Here is a 25,675-nt window from a genome sequence, read left to right as displayed (position 1 = left end):
TTAAGATTGTCAGGCAATCATAACAATTACCCGGGAATGAAAGGATATTTGTTACCCAATTAGAAGACAACAACTGAGAGTTGATTTTGATTATCAGGGAAGTAGTTCCAATTAATAAAGCACAGATTGCTCACTATTTGTTAAGTATTCAGACTGAATTCTTACCCTAATTCTATAATACGGTTTTATTTTTACAGATTTCAGTATTTTTCAGCAAGGCTTACTAAGCCTAATTATTACAAAAATGTTGCATAAAACTTCTTATGCTGTAGGCTAGAGTATTAAGAATACAAATTGGGTGGGTTTTTGGTTTGCTTTTGTTGTGAGAAGTGCCAAAACAATTCAAAACAATTCTTTAATAAAGAATAAAAAACAGAAAAATGCTTCAACAAAACACCTCACCCTACGCAACTCCCAAATACCATAAGCTTAGAAGTCTTTAATAACACAAACAATATTTTGCCAATAAAGTGCTAGGTTTTGGTATTTTTGCTTATCCAAGCTATCTCTATAAATGCTTTTTAGTATTTTATTATTGACAATTTGTACTGGGTGCTGTCTTCTTTTTTTTGACTGGAAAGAAAGCTTTAAATACATGAAGCAGGAAAATGGTTTACAATTCTAGTTCTGGAAGAAACCTTGAAGATTATAATCAGTACATTATTCCATCCTGTACTTTCTAGACTACTTCATTTTTCTCATAGCTCGGCTCTATACCTGTGAGGTGCTGTGTTTACTGCTCTGATTCACAGCTTGTGCAGAATAACTGCTAGCTGATGAGGCCCTCTATGTGCTCCTGACATTCCTGAACAGCCAGAGCTTTTAAAACCATGTATTTCTATCAAGAAATAGCATTAATTGTCCATGTATGTGAGTTCATAGATCTATGAACAGAGAAAGCAGAATTATAGAGTGAAGAACTTTATTGTGAATCACAGAAAATAGTTAACTGCTTTCCAAGTAATCAGCTGAATCTGAGCTATCACTGTAATGTGGCCATGAAAAAAAGTATCATCAGATGATTAATTTCTCATGTGTACATGTGTTTCAATATGTGTACACATAAAAAGGTACTTTCAAATACACATGTGCGTGTATGTGTATACACACATACTTGTTGTTATACATATGATGGAGTGCAGCAGAAAACCTGTAAATTAAACTAGGTTTCAAGACAGGTGTTTTAAAAAATGGGAAATTCTATAAGACTGAGGAGAGACTTTGAAAAAAAAATCCCCTGATCTCTGGTGAAAATCACTTGCTGTTTCTGCTTGCATTGGTGCTAGTGAATGTCATAATTATTTTATAATCTTGGAAATATGTTCAGAGTAGTTTTCTGATCTAAAATTAATCTTGCATGTAGGTGAATAACATCTACTGGGAGGCTCTTTAGAGTTATTTAAATATTATTCAAGATATTCTGTGTGGTCTACACCAAATTTTCATTCCTTGTTATGTAGACCTAGATCAAAAGTGCAGCATAAAAATGGCAAGCAGGAATGAAAAAAATGAAATATCTTAGGTTGAGGCAGGTATGCCATGAAACTGCTCACCTTTAGCTGAATTAGGGCATAGATTTAATGCTAGTTTGTAATACATAGTTTGTGATTTGGTCTGATCTTTCCTCAAATTGGGAAGCTTCCTGTGTTTGTCCATCTTGCCTGCTCTCAGTGAAAGCATGAAGTAGTCTGCATATGTCTGGCCAACTCATGTTGTGTCAAAGAACATCTGTAGGCATGCAAAATCAGATCTTGATGGAGAAAGTCTCCTTGTAGTTTACTTACACTAAAGCTCCACAGTATAAATTTCACAGATAACTCTTTTTAATCAGGCAGCTCATGTAATGTGTTCTTTTGTGTGCTTAGTTGAAATGATCCCCTAGTAATTAGCTAGATCGATAGTGTAATGTTGGCCATGCTTTGCCACGTTGAATAGTGGATTTCTTAAGGACAATATTTCAGTTATGTGACAAACTTTATAGCATGTCTAGACTGGGTTTTAAACTGATCATAATTTCACTTGACTTAGAATGGCTGTATTTAGAATAATTTATAGGACCACTTCTGAATTCCTATTTGAGAAACTTCAGTATTGCTAAATGATTCTTTGTTGTGCAAACATCCCAGTTACTGTAAGCAATATGTAAGTACTGAAAGACATATAATTTTGTTTCATTTTTATGAGTTGATCTTTTGTTCAGTATATTTTTCCATTCCTGAGTTGTTTATATTTATGGATTGGAGTGAAAACTTTTGGAATTTTTACTTGCCAAGTTGGCTTTGCATCCTTACCGCCCCTTCCCAGTGATAAATGTTTTAAGCTTAATTATTTCAGAAAACTGCAGTTCCATTAGATTTCTGAAAAACTGTAGTTTACATGCTGTTAAAATTACTTGTTCCTAGCACAGAATACTAATCTGTTTGCTTCTTTTCTTTTAGGAACAGCATTTTTACTTATGTGCATATTTAAGAACAGTCTTAGAATAATTCATATGTATGTATTAAGTTTCACAATCTGTCATTTTAGGCTGGATTCATGCTGTGCTCACATCTCAGGATTGTATGGCTTTTGGAGGAAACTTTTTGCACAACCTCAACATTGGCATGCAGCTCAGGTTAGTCTCAGCTCTTCCTCTACTTGTTCCCCAGTAAGCAGGATATTCTTTTCATAGAGATTTTTCTTCATGCGCTTAACCAGGATCAAATTGGTACAGGCTCTCTAACAGTCAGTTAGAATGTATCAAGCACATTCTCTTGTTTTACCTCTGCAAAGTTTGTTTCAAAAGCAAAATGAAGGCTGTGCAAGAATTTAAGTGACTAAAAGGAGGAAAAAAATAAAAGAAAACAATTCTACTTTGGAGATTAGAATAAGTGAGTAAAACAAAAGTAAGCAAGCCCAGGTGTGCGACACTGAGTTGAAATGAGCATCCTCAAGTCAGCATTGCTCTAAGGGCAGCTGTATTTAGTTTTTGTCCAAGATGTAGAGCTGTCTTCTAAACATATTGTTTTTATTTATTACAGTGGAATCCCGATAAAATTCCATCTGTTAAAAGATCACACATTGGGTTTGTATCCTAGTTTTATGAAGTCCAACTATATTCTTAGAAGTGCCGCAGTCAAACTTGATAAGGTCAGAGCCTGAATGAGACCAGAGTTCAATCTTGTCTGTGGTCTTGTTGGGGTTTAACTATGTGGTACTTGACTTCTTTTATTTATCATGGCCATGGTTATTTTATTTCATTTTATTTTGGACATTGTGTCAATTTGAATGATTACATAGTTGAATAATGAATTTAATAATTAAAACATTCATGTTTTGTAATATTTGCATTTATTCAGGTGTTATGAAATGGAGAAGAGGCTAAAAACCCCGGATCTTTTCAAATTTCCTTTCTTTGAAGCCATCTGTTGGTTTGTGGCCAAAAACTTACTGGAAACATTGAAAGGTAGTGCATGTTTTATTTTAACAGATGTACATATACCTGCTTTTATAATTCTTTTTCTCTTAAGTGATAATGGACCATGGCATCAGTTTTTTCTCCTAGGCTTCCTTCATATAATTTAAGATTTTTGAATATCCTTTGATAGCCTTTACTTTAAGCAAATAGTTGTATGAAATGATCCCCCTAACTTATATCTGAGTTTCTTCTTGGTGGCTTCACAGCCGAACATAGAAGTTTTCTTGCACTTCTACAATTTTCTTTGACCTTTCCAGTCACAGTGCCTGCTGTCCTCAGCTCCTGGTTGTAGAAGGAAAGATGTCTCTGAGAGCTTTTGTAGGAAAGATGTACCAGTTCCTCTGGGCTGTGTTAAATCACTTATATCAGTGTTTATCCAAGAGGTGTCTCAACAGCCTCCAGTTCTTAACAGCTGCTGTTCTTCTCCAAACTTCCTCACCCATTCCTTAATTGTTGTAATTGTACCCATGTATATTTGTGTTTGAGAGAGTGACTATCTGACTTCACCTTTTTTTCCTCAAGTATCTTGCCCTCTGCCTGCTCTGTTTAATCTTAATAATACAAAGTATTTCAAAGGACAGAAGTCAACCTTCCGAAGAGGCTGCTGAATTCAATTTCTGTTTCGGAATAGATGGGAATCCCACATAACTTTTTCTAATGTGAAAACAGTACAACATATGGAAAATTATCTCTTTTTCTTTCACCAAATTAAAGCATTGAACAACCCTTGTTTCCTAAATGAGCATTTAAAGTCTCACAGTGACCCCAGAGCAGCTCAAAAAATTTACCAAACAGAACAAACTTGCAGAAAACTTTTGCTTTCAAAAAGAGTATTTTTATTTTGAAAGCTTGCTTTGGTTTCTGTCATTCATGCATATTTAACGTTTACAAACTCATCAGAAGCCATAGGAACTGTGTTCCTGCTGGAAACACATGCATGTGTTTCTGTAAGATCTAGCTAACTATAAGCTGTGTCTGTTCACCCCACTCTTCCCTCTCCCCTTTTTATCCCATGACTCCTTGAGGCTATGAGCCTCTTGTGTCTTAGGGAAGGGTTGTGAAGCTTATTCTCATGTTATGTTTAATCTTTGGTTTAGCAGATGTTTTGTCACTGAACAACACTGTGACCTATAAACATCGCAATAAAATAAAAACTGATGTTTCCATGGCTAGGATGAAGTTTATATTGGATTTTGGCATCAAGACTCCTATGAATTAGGTATTTGCTAGTCAGAATCCATTGTTTTATGAATAAAGGATGATGCCAGTTCAGTTTTATGGAGTAATGGTGATGTCCAGCTGTTAGCAGTAGTTTTATAGAATTCAGGTCAGTGAGCAAAATCAGCACAACATGTCTTTCCTGCTTCATTTTATAGAATGGTAACAGGGTCACAAACATTTTGAATTTGACTTTTTCTTGGCAGAAAGTGTTTCACGATAAGTATTATTGCATTCACCTAAATATTTTTCTTAATTCTTGGGGTTTCCAAATAGGCACTGTGTGCTGTTGTTCATGTATGCTGTACTCATTAATTTGAATTACTTTTAGTTCATGGAATTGTTTCTATTGCATCTAGAAGATTCAGCCTGTGGTACTCCATTGTATTCTTAAAATTTTATCAACTCAGTCAGCTAATGGGCAGGAAGATTGCTGCTGCCAGTACGTCTCATACCCTTTAACAAGTAGGAGGCCTTTGAGAGAAGAACAGCTGTTTACTCACAGAACCTTCTTTTTTCTGCCAGCTTCCTAATACATAATCCATAAGAATGGTGTTTTATTAGTGTATTCTTTTAAGGGGATAAAATGAGCCAAATGGTTTTAATGTTGATCCATTTGCTATTGACAAGTGGAAATATTTGTCAGGAACGTGAGGGGAGGTTATAATCTACTTTTGGCTGTTTATGGAGGATTTCTCTTTTCCCTTCTTTGTTTTACCCCTGTCAAGCAAAAGAGAGAATGAAAAAAGAATTGCAATCAGTTGGGAACACCAACTTCCCTAAGAAGAGAAGGCTTTGAAGCAGAGTGGTTTCCACCCCTGTCCCTTCGATTTTCGGAGTAAAAATGTAAACCATGTGAGGGAGAACTGTGATAATTGGAAGGGTGACAAAAATGTTTGGGAAGTGGAAGTATGCTAGTGTGAGCCATTTGCATATGTATGGGGATAAGCAATGCAGATTCTAATTTAGAGATACATCCCACATCCTGCTGGTCCCCTTTGACTAAAACATTTCTCAATGAAACACAAGTGATTTCTTTCTTCAAATATGTTATTTTTTTGTTCTGTATTTTAGATTTGGATTCTTTTTCCCTAAATCACCTTTAGTATGTTGTGAACTAACCGTAATTCATACAAGAATAAGTTTTTAAAAAGAAGGTTTTATGTAGAATCACTCTGGGGTTGGATTTGGTTTTTTCATGGTCATTCTTGTTACAGTATGCACATAAATGCACCATGCCATGTTTCATTTGCTTGCACAATTTTTCCTATAGTGTGCTGTTGCACAATGGCAACTTTATTGTCTGAAGGGTAGGTATAATTCTATTTTCTCTCTTGATATGTTTCTAAATTGGTTTCTGTATCCTTTTTAGAACTGAGAGAAGATGGTTTCCAGCCTCCAAGCTATTTAGTGCAAGGAGTGAAGGCTTTACTTACTGCTTTAAAATTATGGATGAAAAAAGAAGTACGTATAAATGATTTTGTTTGCTATTTTGGTGACCTCTATTTTGATTTAAAATTAAGTGGAGGTCTATGCCCTTTTAAAGTTTAAGATTATTTTTATCTGTTAATGAATACTGAAATAGTCTATTGAAAGTATATACTGCTGATTTGGGGAAGAATCATAATGACAATTTTATATTCTATGATTAGTCACTGAACAATGCTATGACCTACAAACTTGATAGAAAATAAAAACTGATGTTTCCATGGCTAGGGTGACGTTTATATTGGATTTTGGCATCAAGACTTACATTCCAATAATCATGATTCCATGATTATTCCAAGTCTGTTAGGCCATTTAATAAGCTCAAGTATTATAGCTGATTGAGGTAGAATCTTGCTTTACCTCAGGATAGGATAAGAATACCAGAGGATAAGGTGATAAGGTAGGGAATTTTCTAAGAATTGTGTTTATACAGTCTATTAATCCTTGTCTGAGGCAGTGGAGGGATGGAATGCCATGGTATTTTTCATTTTCCATTCATGTCACTGGTGTGGAAAGCACATTTCAACTACACCTGCTGAAGAGTCAGTTTAGATTCAGATTGAGGAATATTAACTTCAATTGAATACTCTCCTTGCTCAACACTGATTTACTCTTGTAAAATCATAAGTATGCCATCAGTGCTGGCTTTGTTGGTGCTCTTTTCTCCAGGAAAGCTTGTTTTGGCACAGAGCTGGGTCTGGTCTAATTCCATGTATTTTTTCATGTGTCTATGCTAATAAACCCTCTTGGAACCAGTGCTCCTGGGAAGTACTGTTCACTGACAGGCAGTTTGGTTCTGACTGAGGGTATTCTACTTTGTTGTTGCTTGTGATATTGCCTTGTTGCAAGCCAGACTTGAACTGGCTCTTTGAGATCTCTCTGCTCTTTTTACCCACAAATTTTACTTGTAAGAAAACTTACCATGCAACACGTATGTATGATAGTATGTATGATAATTGCACAATGCTGCATCCAACAGCATGAGCTCCATGGAACTGAACATGAGATGCAAATGCAGAAGTGGTTTTTATTTGTGGAATGTGCTGGAGTCCAGCCTATGCAGCATTACTGATCCCAGATGAAACTCTGCTGGCCCTGTCAGTTGGTCCTCCAGTGTCTCTTGGTCTCTGCTGTTCTGGGTGAAGGCTTGTTAGCGAGCAATGTCGCAGTGTTTACAGGATGTTGGGCCTAAGTTCTTGAACCACGTGTGAATCCAAGCCATCTTTGCATCTGGGCAAAGATGGGGCAAATCTGGGAGAGAAACTCCAAAAGGGGGCCCCTCCAGAAAGCAAACCCACAGAGCCCCTCCCCCCAACTGGTTCAGGAAGGATTCCTCAGAGAGAAGTGGAAAGAACCTGTTTATTTAACAGGCAAAGCACCTCCCAGCATACAAAATGAACAATACCAGATGACAACACTCTTTCACCGTTCTGAAAAGGATGACAAATTCAGCAAAGTCTCTCTTGGGAGTGGTTGCTCTGTTGTCGGTCCCTCTGGCGCTGGGAATAGCTGCTGCAGGCCACAGGGTGCAAACTCTTGGTGTTTCCCAGGTCCCAGTCTGGAGCAGGTTCAAGTAGTTCCAAAAAAGGAAAGGAAAAACAGTCCAGGGAAAAATTCAGACTGCTTAGCTAAACTAACTCATGAGCAGAAGCAAAAAGCAGGGCAAAGCAGAAGCAAGAGCAAAGCAAAAGCCGCCCTATGTACTGCCCCATCTCTGTGTCCCGCCAGCCGTGGGGGAGCAGGCTGATAACAAACCAAAACATTCGCTCTTCAGAGCCCGTCTTGAAGGCACAGAACATAATATCCATAAACAGAACACACGAATGGGGATACAAGCATCATAATGTCACCCTAGGACTCATGGATAATAAGCAAGCCAAGTGATCAGGCTACTCAACTGAGATCAAACACAGCCTATATAAATCCTTATTTTGATTTGAAATTGGATTAGCATTCCTTTTTTCTAGATTGCTGTAGTGTAGTATTGTAGCATTTGTGTACTGTCTAGTAGGTCATTAAGTATTTTGATTCATGTGGAATGAGGTACGTTCTCTGCTTCTCTGTGGAAGAAAAATCAATTGCACTTGCTGCATTCTGAATGCTTATTAATGAGACCTTTGAGTATTCCTAAACCACTGGATGAACAGACACACCCATTGTGAGGGAAGTGCATAATATCAGTGATTCAGCCATAGTGTTGTCTGCTGTCCACCAGCTATCATGTTTAGTACCTTACACCCATCTTCTCTGGCTACTGTTTCATCCTTGAGCCAGTCCTGCTATGCAGCAGACCACATGTGTGATAGGTTTGGAGTTGTAGGCAGGTGAGGACAGGAGGAGCTTTGTGCAATGCAGTTTGAGCTGCTCATGCTGAGGATTTCAGACAGTTCCTAAAAAATGGCAAATACGTGCTCCTCAAAGGAGAACCCCTCTCATGAGCTTTCACATTTGTGTCACAGAGTATGTCTTCTCAACATAGGTGAATTATCTTAGAGAATTGTTTTGTGCCATTTTCTAGAGAATTTCAAACTCATCTTCTTTTGAGACAGTGAAGTAGGAAGGATTGAATGGTCCTAAAATGACCAATAACTTGATGGAAAAATTATACAGTTTAGTGACAGAGCTGCTGTTTTCTCCAGGGTGAATGTGTAGAGGTATGATACATTCAAAGAATGAACAATGGTAAATAATAGCAGCTGATTTAATCTTCCCTGTAGAATTAGGGGCACTGAAATGAATAATCACATCATGATTATATGTTGGTATTGAGTTTTTTTGGGAGGGGGAGAAAGCATTTGTTTTAATGACTGAGAGGAAGCCAGGTTCAATGAAATGCACATACAGTACTGAATTGCTTCTAGCAGTCATTTTGCTGCTGAATCTCATTTTTGAAATGTGGGTAGCTGAAAGTGTTTGGGATGTTTTTCCATTTAAGTAGTTGATTAGAGGAATTCAAGGCAGTCATTCTAGCCTGTGTGTAAGTGATGTTTTATCTGTTTAATTCTAACTAAAAGTGTTCTAAATGGACATTTAAGCTACATACAAAATATATTTTGCTGGCTCTAGCTGTAGAGTGTTTGGACTTTTGTGTGTTTATATATATGAAATCTGTCTCTGATATGGTTTCAGAGGATTAAAGGGAACATAAACTCTTACGACTTCCTTCATTTTTTATAAGGAATAGGGTTTTTTTTCTGAGTTGCATTTTTCAACCTGCTAGATTTTAAAAAAGCTAAGATGGTAATTTTTAAGAATTGGATGTCAGGAAGATGTCTAAAAATCTGCATCTTGGTTACTCATGATTATTCTTGAGATTAAATTTTTCTCAGGGTGAAATTTTCTTAGTCTTAAGGTGTTTTTAAAGTCATGACTCTAATGAATGTCCAAGTATTGCTCTGGTAAAGGGAAAAAGGGTGGTTACTGTACTGAGGATAAAAAAAAAAAAAAAGTGGTTGTCACTGTGGCTTTCTGTTACCTCTTCTTTGGAATCTTGGAGACACTGAGGAATATCTGCTGGCTACTAAAGCTTGCACTGGAAGCTACTGCATGGTATATCAGTCCTGGCAGTTTGTGGTCATTATTACAGAAATGAATCTGGTTTTTATTTTACTTTTATTTTTTCCCTTGTAGTTTTGTTTATTTAATATTATTTCTACTTTTATCTGGGAAAAAAACCCCAAAACTGAGTATCTTTTCTTCCCTTTTTGCATACAGCTTGTAACAGAACATGCCTTTGAAATTCCAGACAACATTAGGCCTGGGCATCTCATCAAAGAGCTCTCTAAAGTGATTCGTTCTGTAGAGGTAAGAACAGAGACAGCCCTCTGTAAGTCTTCTGAAAATAAATCTTTTGAATCAGGGAACTCCATCATAGTTATGCTTCTGGTTGACCACATTCACCTTTTAATTTATTTATCATTCATTTAATAATAGAACATCAAGAGGAAAACTATTTGGAATACTAAGCTATGGGTATTTCAGATAAAGAAAATGGATAGTAGTATTATTATTTATTGTTATAGTTATGTATTTTTGTTGCTTTTTAGATTCTAATGGTGAAATTATTTGTAGTTTAGTATTTCTAAAATGTAGTTACTTGTAACTACTTAAAATTATTATTATTGTGTTCTTAAAGACTTTAATTTGATGTTCTGTGCATATTCCATTCCCCTATCTATTTGTTAGCTAGTTCTGGTCAGTTGTCATCTCTTTTGCTCACTCCTCTGTTTTGTGGCTGTGTGCTATAGTCAGTGGGGGAGTTTTTTTTTTTTGTTGTTGTTGTTGCTTTCCCATCCCAGTGTTTTGCTCCTTTATTCTTCAGTTGTTACTGATTCTTGAAAAATTCACCCATTTCCACATGAAGAGAATGGGTCTAAGGGGATGTGATCTGTTGTGTACATGTCTACCCTGTGCTGCCTTGCTGAATAAAACCATGTGTTTTGGTGGCACTACTCTTGTGGAATAGCGTAAAAGCCTTAAATGAAAAAAAAGGTGCAGTAGAACTAAACTTTGCACATCAAATCTGAATGAAACATGTAGTTATTTCTCTAAAACATCTAACAATTCTCCATACATAATTTACATTTAATTAGATTAACAAGAAGCAGTACTTAAATATGTGGATTTATTCCTCTGAGACTATTCTGAAAAGTGGTTTTAATTACAGGAGGAAAACAGCAAATTAGTTAAAACTCAGGGAATTCTTGGTGTGTCTCCAACTTCACGATCTTCACATGAAACAGCTTCCCCTCACCACTCCAGACGAAGGGTGAGGAAGCTGCGAGACCATGCTACCAAAACTCCTTCTAATCTGGACATCCTGGAACTTCACACTAGGGAGGTACTGAAAAGGCTGGAGATGTCACCATGGGAAGAGGCAAGTATTGAGTTATGTGCAAGGAAAAACAAAACCAGAGTAGTTTTCTAATCTCTGTTGAAAAGAAAATGGTTTTAAGATGTGTAAGAATGCAGACTAGAACTCTTTGTCATATGAGATATGGATAGATTGTTTTAGAGTATATGTCAAATATAAATTGCTTTGAACTAAGAGAGTTTTGCTTGAGGCAAGTTACTTTCCATTATTGATATTTTGCTATGCTTTAAATCAGTTCTGAGATATTAATATCAGGGAGCACGTACCCAATCCAGGAGCTGCTGTAGCAGTTCCAAGCGCAGCTTCTGGCTTGCCTGAGTGTATTGGTATTTCTTCAAAGGAAACGTAAAAGGAGTATTCTAGGAAAGTTGTATTTGTTTCAGGTGCTCCAGGGGAGTATAGATGATTCAAGGAAGGAGAAAGTGCAGTCATCTCCTGAAGTTCTTTACATCCAAACATGTTTTGTCTGAGCTTTTTTCAGTTGGCTATCCAGGTGGTAACCATCCTAGTAGTGAATTTAATCTTTTATGGAGTGCAGAAAAAACAGTTGAATTCATAGGAAAAAATAATAAGCAAAATTGCTTTTACTTTTTTAGGATATCACAAGCTCAAAACTGAATGGGAGGTTTAACAAGCCCTTTCAGCCCTCTTCTACAGTACCTGAATGGAGAACAAAAGACAATGATCTTCGCCTTCTGCTGTCAAATGGAAGAATAATTAGGTATAAAGGATTACTTGTGGACACTTTTTCCTGGTCATTATGGTCTGGAATATGCTAATTGTTGATATTTCTATTTGTAGAGCTCTTAAGTTCTTACAGTAAGAGTCTAGTTAGGGATACAGGAGGAGTGTCTGTGTCTGCTGTCCCCTAGTGGAGCCACAAGTAGGAAGTGAAGAGGAAGGGATTCTTTGCATGTTTCTTTGTTACAGCATTTCATTCAGTTGCTCAGTGGGGTCGGTACTGAAGGGAATGCTTCAAAGTAGAAAAAATTGTTTTGTATCCATCTATAAGAGCGCTTCTCGTTTAAAGTACTCTGGTGTTAAACTTCCTATCTTTATGCAAATGACAGTTGCATAGGAAGTAAATGGGAATACCTACAGTTCAGAATGAAGAGATGAGCATAAGACAATATTACTGTTATATCTTTGGAATGTGTTGTAAATAATGGAAGGAAAATGGTTGCTTCAGGTTTTTAAGAGTAAAAACTGACTTCTTTTTTTTCTTTTGAGAAGAGATGAGAGACGTCCATTTACAGATCGAAGTCTTTACACAGCAGACAGTGAAGATGAAGATGACAGGACAAGGTCAAAAAAGACAGCTGTGAAGGTAGAAGACCAGCCCTCAGGATTTGAAGGAGAAGGGAATGCTGATGCCCAGAAGCCACTGAACAGTAAGATTATCTCCCAAGTTCTATCAGTGGAACATTTTGATGGTCTCAATGAGGGACTAACTACCCTTTGTAATGTTTCAATCTGACTAACTAAGTATATAGAGGATAAAGAAATAAATCAGAGCAGTAGTGTTCGAAGTTACACAAAACATTTCTTAAATATTTTTGTACTGAAGAAGCTAATAGGATAGAAATGAAAAGTAAAGCTCACCTTTTTATGTTACTGCTGTCTTGAATGCTATGGAGAGCATTTTTCACAGTGGAGATTTAATTGGTGTTCTGGATGAGTATTTGTTACTCTAGGTCTGCTTCATAATGTAAGAATGCTGATTGGATTTCGTTTTTAGAACCAAAATATACCTCATTGTGAAAAGCTCATCGCATCATTTCACTGTAGAGAATGAAAGATCATAATACATAGCCAGTTTTAAACCTGGCAATTTTATAGTTGATCATACAATTTTGTATGTTTTACCAATAAATTGCTTTATTCCATATAAGTGAAAAGACATAATTTAACACTAGTAAAACCTTATACATTCAACCTTTGTAATCTGCAAGGTTAGGAAGGAACTTAGGTTATCTGTAAAACACTTTCATTCCACTTTCCAGTGCTTTAAACCACCCTTCACTGGGAACTAATCTTTAGTGGTCTTTTGGTAGCCTCGGGCCAAGTGTTCAGCAGTGCTATCACACAGTGTATTAGTAAAGTATCAATATTGAATGCTTGGAGCCAATGCCTGTTTTTAATAGCTCTTACCTGTGTGCAGATAGAATTAGTCCTTGACATAGCTGTTCAGCTCCCTGCTTAATTATAAGTCACATCCGTTCACAGTAGAGCTTAGAAGGGCTCAGAAGGTGCCTATTACAAAACTGAAGTCAACACTTAAAAGATGATAAGACTCCTCTGGAGACTTCCAGTTCTGAGTTTCCTGCACAACAGACCATACCATTCGACTCTGCTGTCAGCCTGAATAAAATATTTAATTATTTTCTTTAACAAGTCAAACTATACTCCCTGTTGACTGTGCTTCCAAATGTCACAGAGGACATTATTAAAAACCTGCACATGAGAGAAGTCTCTCTTGGGTATTCTTGAAACAGGGCGAACAGCTTGTTGAGTGAAGGCTTACTGTAGTGGTTTTCCACTTCCAAAATTAAAATAAGTAAATCAAACTAAGTTTTACACTTGAATCAAAGGTTAAATCATACAGAGAAATGGTAACTTTTCTTCAAAATTATTGCTCTTATTTGGTACAGAATGAATATGGCAGTGAGTATCCAAATGTATTAAATGTACTTGGAACTAGAAGTGAATGTTGAGATTGTTCTTCCAAAAATTGAGCACTCAGGACTAATCCTGATATTTTTAATTGAATATTGAGTGTCTTCAGACTTCCCTGAGTGTGTGTTATGTGTGATGATTTTACATTAACTGAGACTCTAGAGATAGAGGGGAAAGGCATTGTCCACAGAGAATTCCGGAGGAGGAACTACCTGTTCCTAGAACAGCTGCCAACTTTGGTTGTTCTTACTGGGATTGAGGCCAAGAGGAATGTCCGTAGAGAGATGCCTTTAAACAGATCAAACTCCATCTAGCTTTGTGTGTCATGCCAAGATCCTGGTTTTAAATGGTGACCCAGTGTTAGCAGAGGGACAAAGATCCAGTGCTGTCCTTAACTGAGCAAGATACTTGGTGTGAGTGAAGGGAAAGTGGTTTGAGATTTTTCTCAGTTCACAGTGTCTTGTCATTATCTGTGAGATCAGGCTTACTCTCATTCACCCAATTTCAGGAATATTCCTCCTTGTCTCTGGAGGCATACAGAGCAATATAGTTTCTTGGAAAATATAGTAGTCCAAAGGAAAGTTCTTTTGATCTCTGAAATTGTTTTCTGTATTGTTCATGGTCTTGCTTATCCTAGAATCTTATTTGCCTTTTTGAAATGAGCCAAAGGCATGAGTTATAGTCAAAAATCCCTTGGGTTGTTTCGAGCTGCGGTAATAAAAAACATTAATTTATTCTTATATGTTGAGCATTACTTTATATAGCTTAATTTCCTATACAGTGGTGTTGCTCATTTAATGTGCTTGGATGTTCCTCAGGGTTCTTTCTAATACTATCTTAAGTTTAGTTAGTCTTCTCTAGCTTTTGGTCCCAGCTTTTCAATTTACTCACTTTCTAAAGACAAATCTCATCTGTTAGCTTTCTTCTGACTCTAAAAGTAGTTATCACTGTGCAGCGTTTAGAAATCAGTAATATCCCTTCAAATATATTTGATGCCTAATTGTGATCTTTGCCACAGTTTTCAATAAGAGCAAACCTCAACTAGAATTGTAGTATACATAGTTACCGGTACATCCTTTATTCTTGCATAATTATAGTTATTATTCTTGCATAATTATAGGAAGAATTGTGTTCTTGTATGTGATTTCATGTAAAACTATGCTGGAAACAAACCAACATTTCAATTTTACTTGTCTTCATTCTAGAGTCAATTTCTGATTTGTGCAGTTTTGCTTTCAGCATTGTTTTGTATGCAACTATAAATACTTTTAAAGTGATGTTTCTTTCTTTAGACCCTATTTTCTTGACACACAGTCATTATTTTTTTACTGTATTTTGGTTTGCTCCAAAAAAACTTATGCTACCTGAATGGCACATTGTTATCTTTAACGAATTTGTACTTAATAAAAATTTTTGCCAGCAGCCTTGACCCAGGTATACATACAGCTCATTCCTGGCCTTGAGCCCTGGAATACAAACACTTAGCAATGTGTTTTCCTGCTTGTGGTTCTTTGGGACAAATGCAGTCTTTTAAGGGTACATGCTGGTGAGGTCTGCTCTGACTCCAGCCTGTACAAAAAACCAGAAACTGCCCAAGTGCCGTCTCTGAAATGGGTGCCCTTTGGGAAGGAAGAAATATAAACTGTTTTTTCCTGTCTTCATCTGCTCAATTGCTTGAGGAGTCTGTTGGTTAGCAGTAGAAAACTCATTGTCATCCTAAGCATACTTGTGAACCAGATCAGTGTGTGCATTTGCCTTTGTTTACAGACTGTTGAAAACAAAATATGCGTTTCTTGGGTTTTGCTTCAAAAATAATTGTTAAATGTTAACATAGTTAATGTTGTGTCTTATATTTTAATCCTTCTCTCTGCAGTGTTCTTTGAAAGTGTGAAATCAGAACTCAGGAATGGATCCTCAGAGTACTCTGATATTTCTGATTCAGAAGAATCTGAGCCTGATTGCACTACACAGGTACATATCAAAAAAGTCTCAGAAATTAATGAAGCAATGAAATGTAAATTTTGCTCACATACTTCATATTTATCTGGTCAAAGTTTGTGTTAAAGCAGCAATAACCAAGTACGTAGTTCTTGTTCAGATTAATATCACAAACAATGTGCTGCTTCATTCTTCATTTATTCTAGTGATGAGAAAAAAATATGCTATCTTGCCAAATTTCATCTTCTTTGTCATTGAGGAGGGGTTGGCAGAGGATGAGCCCTGCTCTGGAACAAGCAAGGTCTGAGGAAAGTCAGATCTTAATTGTTTTATTTATTTCTTTAATAACAAGTGTAAATTTCATCATTCAAATTATGAGTATCTACCACACAGTTTCCTTTTAGGTAATAGGAAACAATCTTACAGGTATTCAGTTTTATAAACAACCTGAAGTGACTAAATCCTTCTCAGGTATTTTAGACTATTGGAAATAGATGGAAATCTTCCATTTGAGGGTCTAGATTGTGGTGTTTTCTTCAGAATGAAATGAAGTATGAAGGCACACATATGTGGATATTTGCAAACATTTTTAATACAACTTCTAGAATTTAGAGATGTGTGTATGTGTCTATAAGTGCTTTAATTTTTTCATTTGCAAATTGATTTGTACTTAGTAATTTAAATTTTTATTGGTTAGCAGTAAGGTGAAGTGATTTTTGTTTCATGGTTCTGGAAGGCTAATGCCTTGGTCTTTCTTTCAGTTGTCAGCCTATTATATGACTTCACAAGAAGTTTTCAAATTCCTACTTTTTCCATGGTGGTCAAGATTTTTTTTTTATACTTCCTGTCTTTCATCATTACCTAATCTAAATGTTGTAGAAAGTGATAGGAACCTTCATGGTGTGGTTTTCTCTGGTTTCTTAAACTGCATTCCCAGCAGCTTTGGCTCAAGTTTCCTTTTCTAAGACACAGAATCAGTGATTACTCAGAAGTGATACATTTCATCTTCGCAGGAGAATATAGCCAGTTTTGTATGACTTTGTAAATGAGTGAATGTTTTATATTTATGCTATACTTACTCTCTTAGTTTTTTCCATATTCTCCTGCTTTTTAATTTTAGGAAGCTGCTCATGTGAATGAAACTATTGTATAAAAATATCTCTTGGTGATAAAATGCACTTCATTAATTCCAGTTCTGTTTTTGGTGGTGGGGATTAACGGTGTCAGTCTTTAAGTATTATGAATGTTCTGATCTTCTGTTTTCAAAAATTCCGTTGAGTGTCAAATATATTCCTTGGCTTGAAAAAAAAATTGTGATGTTCTCTGTACTTGTTGAAAATAGATTAGTCTAAATTACCAAGATGGAACATATGCACTGTAGCCCTTGCTTCCTGTAAAGGCATATTGAGTCACATATGGTTGCTCCACCTTTGAGAAGCTCCTGCCCATACAAGCTGTAATCTCAGCAGGAGCTGAAAAGCTCTTTCATTCATGAAATGAGGCTGTGCCTCTGTAAAAGAGGCAACAGCTGTTATGTTTCTATTCCTGCTGTCCTCTGGATTTACCTGAGAGCATCTGTCGTTCATCAGAGATGGTGCTGTTGAAAGTTATATTTTGTGAGAGCAGGAACCAGAAGCAGTTTTCTGGGGCAGAATGTGTCTTGTTAAATATAATAGACATCAATTCTGTCTGCTGCTTGGAGTCATACTTCTGTATTTCTTCCCTGTACTTTGAATATTGAAGATAAGAGTAATTAATGCTCTCGTTAAAGAGAATGCAGTGATTTGTCTATGGTGTAATATGTGAGGTGCTTTGTAAAAAATGGATTTTGGAGATGCTTTCTGTATTGTGGAACATGTACTTATCAGTATTACAAAATTTGAATGTGTAGCATCTCAGCTGCTATATTCAGATTAACTGCATTCTGGATACTGTAAGTATAAAAACAGTTGGACCTTGAAGCTTTTGAATTCTTTACTTAGCATAAATTAAGGTAGTGATGCCTTGTGAAGGCTGACCTAGAACAGAGGCTAGATAGAGCTAAAGGAATAAAGTAGGTGTTTATTAAAAGGCCTCAAACTTGGGCAGTACAAGAGCCCAGCCAGGGCTACACTCAAGATGAACCCAAAAATGGTCACAAAATGATCCACCTGTTATGAGGTCTCACACTGTGATAAGTTCTGGTCCATTTGCATATTGGAGTTGTACAATTACAGCTTTAGCTGATGCAGTCCCATCCTTATTGTTTTTCTCTCTTCAGTACACATTGCTTATGCTCTTGGACCTGGAATTTGGATCATTTGTCCTTGGTCCAAAGCTAGGAAAGGAATTGTTTCGTCTACCTACTCTGTGAAGAGAGCTTACCAACCCTTACTAGGAAGCTCAGAACTACACACTAAAGCAGTACAGAATCTGAAAAATATAAAAGCTAAAACCTAAGGCATCAATAAGAGTCTCCACTTAGGAGGTCTGGTGACTATTCTGCATACTGTTTCCTCTTGTTTCAGCAGAAGGATTCCTCCACAGAGGAGTCAGAAAGCTCAGGTGATGAAGAGAAGCTGGAAGTAACATCAAACTTCAAAGAGGAATCTAAGGTCACAAGAGACCTTTGTCAAAATACCCAGAAGCCATCCAGAAATGAAACTCCCAGTAAAAAGTAAGCACATTGTGGGCATTTTTAATGAACTGTTAGATCTTTTAGCATGTATTTATGGTTCTACTTTATAGCAACGTAAAAATCAGTCCTTCAAAGGGTTCTGTTTTGAACTGCTTACTACTCCCTTGATTTTCCTAGGGAATGTCCTACCTCGACAAGTACAGAAGAAGAAGCTATTCAGGGCATGCTTTCTATGGCAGGATTGCACTATACTACATGTTTACCAGGTCATACTCAAAGCACAGACTGCACAAATAAAAGAACCTCTCTTCAGGAACACAGAAGCTACCCCAGGAGTCGGCATAAAGACAGACAGCCATCTCAGAGCCACAAAACCATGGAATGTGGTAGGTATCTGAGCTAAGGAACTGCTTCTCCCTGCTTTTGGCACAGTGCTCAGAATAGTCACCTATAGTTACATTTTTAGATTTTAGTTATTAGATTAGTAGCTTTTAAATGAATCAGATTGACATTTTAAAAGATGTATTCTGTGGTTTTGCGTTGTTGTTTTTTTCTATAAAAAGTAAATATTACTTCTGAAAACCAGAGCAAACTGAGCTTGTTATAAGAATACCCCTTCTAAATATTTCCATCTAAAGGTTTTGTGGCATACTTAGAAGAATGGGAAAGTTGTGGCTAGATTGAAAGTATTAAAATTTAAACTTGTTGAACTTCTCTTTAGGTAGGTCTGTGAAGGAGGAGGAAGGAGACTTGGGAACTTCAGCATGGACTAGACACCTGAATGACACTTCGAGGATTACCCCTCAGGTAAAGCAATACTTAGAACATATTGAACACATTTTTATAGGAAAGATCATGAAATTGTAAGTACAGAAGGCATGGTGGACTGGTCTTTAAACACTGTGTATCTGACAGATACTTCTGGTTCTGGTAACTGGGTTATTCTTAACATGCATTTTTTCACTGTTGTTTTGGTTTTTTTCCTTTCAGATTTTTTTCTCTCATAGTGCCTAATATTAAGGTGCTCAGGGCACTATCTTGAAAAATAAAAAATATTGCATTAAAAATGTGTGAATTTAAATTAATTCTAACTGGGGAAGCACCTTGTTTATTCATTGTTATTCCCAGTCAGAACATCAGAACAAGAGGAACGTGTTGATAGTATGTGTAGTAAAAATACTTGCTTAGGAAATTGGTATTGCTAAACTGATAGCTTTCAGCAGCTAGCAGGTGAGAATATTTTTGTTTTCTGATATCCAAATGGAATCCAGCAAGGAATGAAAGGTTGTGTGCCTTACACTCTGACATTCTGAGCTTTTCTACACTGTGAACTTTCTTAGTAGTTCTGAACTTGTCTGTATTAGAAGTATTAGAATAAATAATTAACTAGAACAACTAAAGTTGCAAAATTACAGCTGTTAAATAGCACTGTTTTTAACTGTGTGCTTAGTGGTGTTTGCTTTGTAAGAATATTTGATTGCACGGTACTCCTTTGCAGTTTTTAATTCCCAATTTAGTATTTATTCTTTCATTAACTGAATATTGAAAACAAATTACCTATTAAAGTAGTCAGTGATTATGGTATGGCTTGATACAGTGTCTGGTTTAATCAAGAACAATTGCATTTGTTTTGGTCACTGCAAACTGAGAACAAGTAGTAGAGGAATTGAGTACATTAGTATGTGTACTTAAACTGTAGCATTGTCCTTAGGTGCAAATGGGAAGGCTTGCACAGAGACTGTTGCATGTTATCTTTAAGAGGTATCTATTCTAAAAGAAATGATGGACTCATAAAATGGCCAGATACTGGTGGAACTGAAATACCTGTTTCAAAGACACAGTAGTATAATCGGAAAAACTGGAGTGACTGTGTAGCCAGAAGCTACTAACTTGTGCATCTTTTCTTCTCATTTCTATACTAGGATGCAAATAAAACTCAAAAATATATCAAGAAGGAGGGTGCATCAGAAGCCAGTCTTAAGGTTCAGGAAAACAGAAGCATAGTCCACAGCAACAGCCTGAGTTTTCAGCATGGCAAATACACACGAGACTCGAGCCTGATGGAAGCAGAATGTCAGCTAAGTGATGGCAGCCTTAGCCCTGACAGGCCGTATGGTGAAACATCCTTGTCTGTACCACTGCACCCAACGAAGAGGCCAGCATCAAATCCACCCCCTATCAGCAACCAGGCAACAAAAGGTAATGCTGATCTCCATCCCCTTGCCAAAGTGGGCCAGGGGAGGGAAGTAAAAGACTAAATGCAGAAACTGAGTAAAGGACAGGATTAGACCTGGAGGAAAAATACAAAGTGAGCTTGCTGTGTACACTCAGATTTTGGCACAGAATATGAGGAGGTGGAATTAAGAGAGATCTAACTGGCCTGAATCTGATTTGCTTATTGAAATGAAGGTTTAGAAGCTCTTAACACTTCAGAAATAGTCCGATGAGCATACTATGTAGGTTTTAGTTTCTGGTTTATATTCTGTAGTTTACTTGAGAATAACTTGAGTAAAATTCAGGAAGCTCAGATGAAGTTCTCCCGTACTACACCCACTGCGCTTCCTAGACTGGAAATATTTGTAAATAATACACTCATTTATTTATGATAATTCTAACCAGAGTTCAGGGAAAACCGTTCCTGGGAGTGTTCTTTTTAAGTATTCTGGTTCCCTATTTGTTTTTCAAACTGATTCCGGTGAAAATTTTGCTTGCTTCAGCTTGAAACCTGGGTTTCAACATTGTTTTACAATGATTAACATTCATCCTGAAATTCCTGACTGAAGTCCTTGCTTGGGTTTTTCAGGCAAACGTCCAAAGAAAGGAATGGCAACTGCTAAACAGCGCCTTGGGAAGATCCTGAAGCTGAACCGGAATGGCCATGCACGCTTCTTTGTTTAATGTAGCTGCTACTTCTACTACTGCTGTCTTTCCTACACAGACCAGTATTGAGGGCAACAGAGCCTGGAGCTGCTGTTATTCCTCTGCTTGAAGCAGACTTGCATGTACCATAGAAAACACTGCCTGATGAACAAAAGAAAGAAAGAAAAAAAAAAAAAAAGGAAAAAAAAACCACACAAAAAAACCCAACCCAATGCTGCATTTTCACTGTGCCACACCTGCTCAGCAATAACCATATGGGAACGGGGAAATCTTCAGAGAGACACGGACTGTGAGAAATAGTCTCTCATCAGGGCTTGAATATCATTTGTTGCTGGTAGTTTCTGACCTAAATTAATGAGGGGAAGATGATGAAGGTGGTTTATCAATAATTTATTTCTGATAGATTTTTCACAACTTTAAAATTCATTTAAGAAACTATTTATTTGGAAGACTTTTTCTGTGGGGGGTTATTAATTTAGATTTAATAATGTGAAAGTTTTAAATTGTTTTGATAATGTATGTTTGGTGCAGTGGAGAGCCACATTAATTGTGATTAGTCTGGACTCCTAAATTTGATATTCAGGTTATAGTCTTAAATAGGGGTGAGATGCATTATTAATTATTTTTTAAATTAAGGCATAAGGAATCTTATTATTTTTTCCTGCTTTTTGTAAGCTATTGGCTGGGCTTCTGTTGACTTGCAAGTTGCATATTCTCTGCCAGCTTGATTATTTTTTAACCTGTCCTTTTTAATATCAGATTTATTTATTTAATGGACTAGAAGAGACTCCTAAACACAGAAGAATTTTCTTATGTTGGTCCAGTAGCTAACTTGTTTTAAACTTTACCTCTTTCCTCCAAATCTGACTTCATGTTTTCCTCCTGATGATCTGTCTCTGATGATTTTCTTCTGTAAAAAGACTCCCTGAAATTATACTTGTACTAGTAATTTAATAGTTGGTACAAAGGAGGAAGACCCAGTATATCTTTTGGAGGAACGGGGACATCAGTTAAGATAAGTGTTTCTTCAGAACAGTTGCTCTCAAGTAACTCGTAAGATACACATTGCAATTAAAAGATTTGGCATTTTACTTAATGTAGCATGGAAGAAGCAATTGTGTTGTTGTTGTACGTTAAACACATTTTACTGAGGAGTCATGAAAGCAAGAGAATGTGTGTTGCTTTCAAAGCTGGGCAAGACAGCAAATTAAAAGTTTTAACTGGTCCATATATATAAGCATTTAAGTAGCTTACTGGTATCAGAATGTCCATTTGTGTCAGGCTTCATACAGAGCTGATAGCAAATGCCAATTCTGAATTATTGTAAATAATTTTGATTTAAAATTTGTATTTTTCTGTAATATAAAGTTAAATATTTAACTTTTGAGGGACGGGGATGAAGGCAGAAAGGGGAATACTTTTACTTGATTCCGGAAAAAGGGCATTTTGCAGGGTCCAGCCAAAATGTAAATGTCAATATGCTAATGACAACAATATTGTTGGTTGGGTGGTGTTTGTTTGGGGTTTTTTTTTTTAATTTTTTTTTTTGATTAGTAAGAGTAAAAATACTCTGGCATAGCTGTCCAAGTCATCAAGCTGATTTTAATTTTCCACACCAATTTTTCCTTCCTCCATATCCTATACTGGAATAATTTTCTCTTGTGGTTTAAAAACAAAGTCAGTTTTATTTTCCATAATATTTGTGCAGAGTTATTTTTATTTAGGCTAGACTATGAATGCATTTAGAAATTTGTGGAAATAGTTCTGATGTCAGGTGTTCTTTATTGCTGCAGGGTCAGAACCAGTTAGCACTATGTTATCCTGTTTATAAATGGAGAAACATCAAAATATAGTGCCACTGCAAAAAAAAAGTCAGGTAGCTTTCATAGCTTTACTTTGTCTGGAGCTTGGAAATTATAGTTTAGGAGTGTTTTTGCAGCCCTACTTTTATATTATGATGACTTAACTTCTTCTGTGACTTGTATGGGTGAATTTTTAAACTTTTTGTTTGTTTGTTAATTAAATTAAAAGTTTTTTAGTCTTATAATTTTTTTTAATTTATCAAGTTATCAGCCTTTAGATGGAGGTAGTCAAGGATTTCTAAAAAGCAGAAGATAAGCTAAGAAGTGTTCTGCAGGTGCTGAAAATTACTATAAGGACTTGCTGTTCTCAGGTGCTATGTTTTCTAGATGGAAATAGTTAATATTTTAACTATCTTCTAATTTTTCTCACCAAAGTAAGTAAAAGAAATAAACTATGTTGTCAATATTAGTTAAAATTATATACCCATATAAATTTTCTCTTCGTTTAAACTTGAGCAAGTGGTTTAATGCCTGCCAGGCTTTGGAAACTGTTTCAGCTTTAGCATATTGAACCAAACTGTTTCCTTCCTGCTGGCTGTGCAATTTCTAATGATAGAAAATTCCAGTTAAGAGCAGCAATCAGATTCAGAGCAGAATAGAGAATGAGTTCTCTCTCCTTAAAGACAGATTTTTGTCTGAAGTAAAAGTATGCCAGAATAGAATCTGGAGTAAGGAATTTTAAAATACAGAGTTTCTTGTACATGTGATTGGTTTATACAAAGTCTCTTTTCTGACCATCCACACTATTTATCTGTGTCTTACAGTTGAAATATAGATATGGCTGGACCCATATATATTATTTCTTCTTGGTTTTATCCTTTCTATTGCTCTAGTTTTCTAACCTTTTTTTTTCTGAGTGGCTCTCCACTGTCATGAATTTATGTAATAGTCTCTTCACAGGCTGTCAACAGGCAGAGGTTCATTCCCATTTTCTTCAAATATCCATGCTTCCAGCAGAAGTTAAATCTGATGTTCTAACTCAGAACAAGTAATTCAAAAGGAATTGCCATGTTGAGCAGTATTGAAAAAAAAAAAAGAAAGAAAAACAACAAAGGAGAAAAAAGAAATCTCCTGGTAGCTCATGAAGAGGATGTGGTGACCTCACTTGTTTTGTGTACTTGTATGTAGAGATATATTTATTGTATTCTAGCTGAAATCACTTCTGCACCAATCTTTCTGTAGATGGACTGAACCTTGTGTTGTTGTAGTGGAGAGAAAAAGCCCAATTTTTTCCTTGCTGTCTCACTTGGGGTGGAAGAGGGAGGGAGTAGGGAACACTGGCTGGACAACAGCAAATGACACCTGCTATGGTAACTTGTTTTCAAGGATAATCTTTTTTGAAAAGTCAGAGAACTCGCATTTGGCATAAAACTCAATTTAATTTTTTTTTTTTTTTTTTTTTTTAGGCAGAACAATAGGAAATGAAATATTTGTAGGGGTTTTCCCACTCTCCAAGTTCTCACATTCCTACAATTGCAAAAAAAATAAACAAATATGAAAATGGAAAGACCACCTAGAAACTATATCAAAGATTCTTCCAGCAACTTTCCCTTGTCTTCTCCTATTATACTTGCTAATAAACCCTGGCTACAGGGTAGCCTTTGTTGACCTCTGAGGTAGATTACCTATGCAACCTATAAAACTCTACATGAATTCATTCTTAAAGAGAATTTTGGAAGGGTTAGATGTTGAGAGTTAAAATTGTTGTTATCTGATCACATGTGGGGGTTTGGGGTTTTGATTTTTTATTTTATTTTTGGTGGTTGAAGTGCTTGTGTTACCTTTGGTAGAGATGGAAGAGAGCACAGTGTCACGACCACATTTTAGACACTTTGGCTTTGCTCTAAGGCATAAGCTGCCTTCACTCACAAGACCATAAAGTTGCAAGTGTTGAAAATTTTTGCAGGATTTCAAAGCCAGAGCTGGTGGGAATCTTGCCTACCCCCTTTTTGGTAGCTGTGGAGACTAAGCAGAACTAGAATGACCCAGTGACTAGTGCCCTCTTTAGGCTCCACGTGCCCACCTGTCCCTTCACACTCCCACCACGACCCCCAAGCCTTGTGTCTTTCCAGAGTGTCATTCACATAATACTTCCAGACCATTAGAAGCTGTTTGTAGTTCTGGGGCTGAGTGAGCCCAGCACTACTCTTTGACAGAAGAAATATAAATGGAACCAACGGCCTTACTGTTTATCGTTAAACAAGATGAAAAGCTGCAACATCCATTTTTCCAAAAAATAAACCCAACAAAAACCCACCCTGATAACCCTCTTTGTGGGAGACTATGAATGAGAAGTCATGCAGTGGATGGGAAATGAAAGTAGCACTGATAAGGAGATGCATGTTCTTCATAGGCTGCATTTCTGTTTGGAGAAAAAAGGACTTTTTCTACTTTTAATATAAATTAAGCCATAAGAGTTTCATGCTGTGGGAAGGGAATGAAAGGGATCACTTTAAGAGATTATATTGATATGTATTGTCACTTCTGCTGGGAAATGTCTATTGCTGCCAATGCTTTGGTGAATCTTTTTTTAAAAAAAAAAAAACAAACATGGAATTTGAAAAAAAAAAAAAAAACACCAAACAAAAAACGGGGCTAGTTCTTGTCTATATTTACTAGTTTTGTAGTAATGTTTTGCTGGCCCATTTGTCTTTTCCTCCTTTTTC

The 25,675-nt window shown here is 36.4% G+C and overlaps 1 protein-coding gene across 2 annotated transcripts in view; it reads left to right on the top strand.

Annotated features, from left to right (window-relative positions):
• The window catches only part of KDM7A (lysine demethylase 7A), a 62,253-nt gene extending 36,668 nt beyond the window's left edge, over nucleotides 1-25,585 (top strand). The window contains exons 8-20 of one of the 2 annotated variants that reach the window (XM_038153379.1): nucleotides 2,527-2,614; nucleotides 3,339-3,445; nucleotides 6,048-6,139; nucleotides 9,878-9,967; nucleotides 10,830-11,039; nucleotides 11,633-11,757; nucleotides 12,270-12,427; nucleotides 15,586-15,683; nucleotides 18,161-18,306; nucleotides 18,445-18,653; nucleotides 18,989-19,074; nucleotides 20,190-20,466; nucleotides 21,071-25,585. In XM_038153379.1, coding sequence (XP_038009307.1) covers nucleotides 2,527-2,614; nucleotides 3,339-3,445; nucleotides 6,048-6,139; nucleotides 9,878-9,967; nucleotides 10,830-11,039; nucleotides 11,633-11,757; nucleotides 12,270-12,427; nucleotides 15,586-15,683; nucleotides 18,161-18,306; nucleotides 18,445-18,653; nucleotides 18,989-19,074; nucleotides 20,190-20,466; nucleotides 21,071-21,165 — 1,781 coding nt within the window. In that variant the 3' untranslated portion in view covers nucleotides 21,166-25,585. Of the gene's footprint in view, nucleotides 1-2,526; nucleotides 2,615-3,338; nucleotides 3,446-6,047; nucleotides 6,140-9,877; nucleotides 9,968-10,829; nucleotides 11,040-11,632; nucleotides 11,758-12,269; nucleotides 12,428-15,585; nucleotides 15,684-18,157; nucleotides 18,307-18,444; nucleotides 18,654-18,988; nucleotides 19,075-20,189; nucleotides 20,467-21,070 lie in introns of both variants that reach the window. The other variant, XM_038153378.1, reaches the window with a different exon arrangement.
• Nucleotides 25,586-25,675: the final 90 nt, after the last annotated feature.

This window comes from Motacilla alba, chromosome 1A (assembly GCF_015832195.1).
Source record: "Motacilla alba alba isolate MOTALB_02 chromosome 1A, Motacilla_alba_V1.0_pri, whole genome shotgun sequence".
NCBI lineage: Eukaryota > Metazoa > Chordata > Aves > Passeriformes > Motacillidae > Motacilla > Motacilla alba.
Note: the sequence above shows the minus strand (reverse complement) of the source record. Positions and strands in the feature narration are given on the sequence as shown.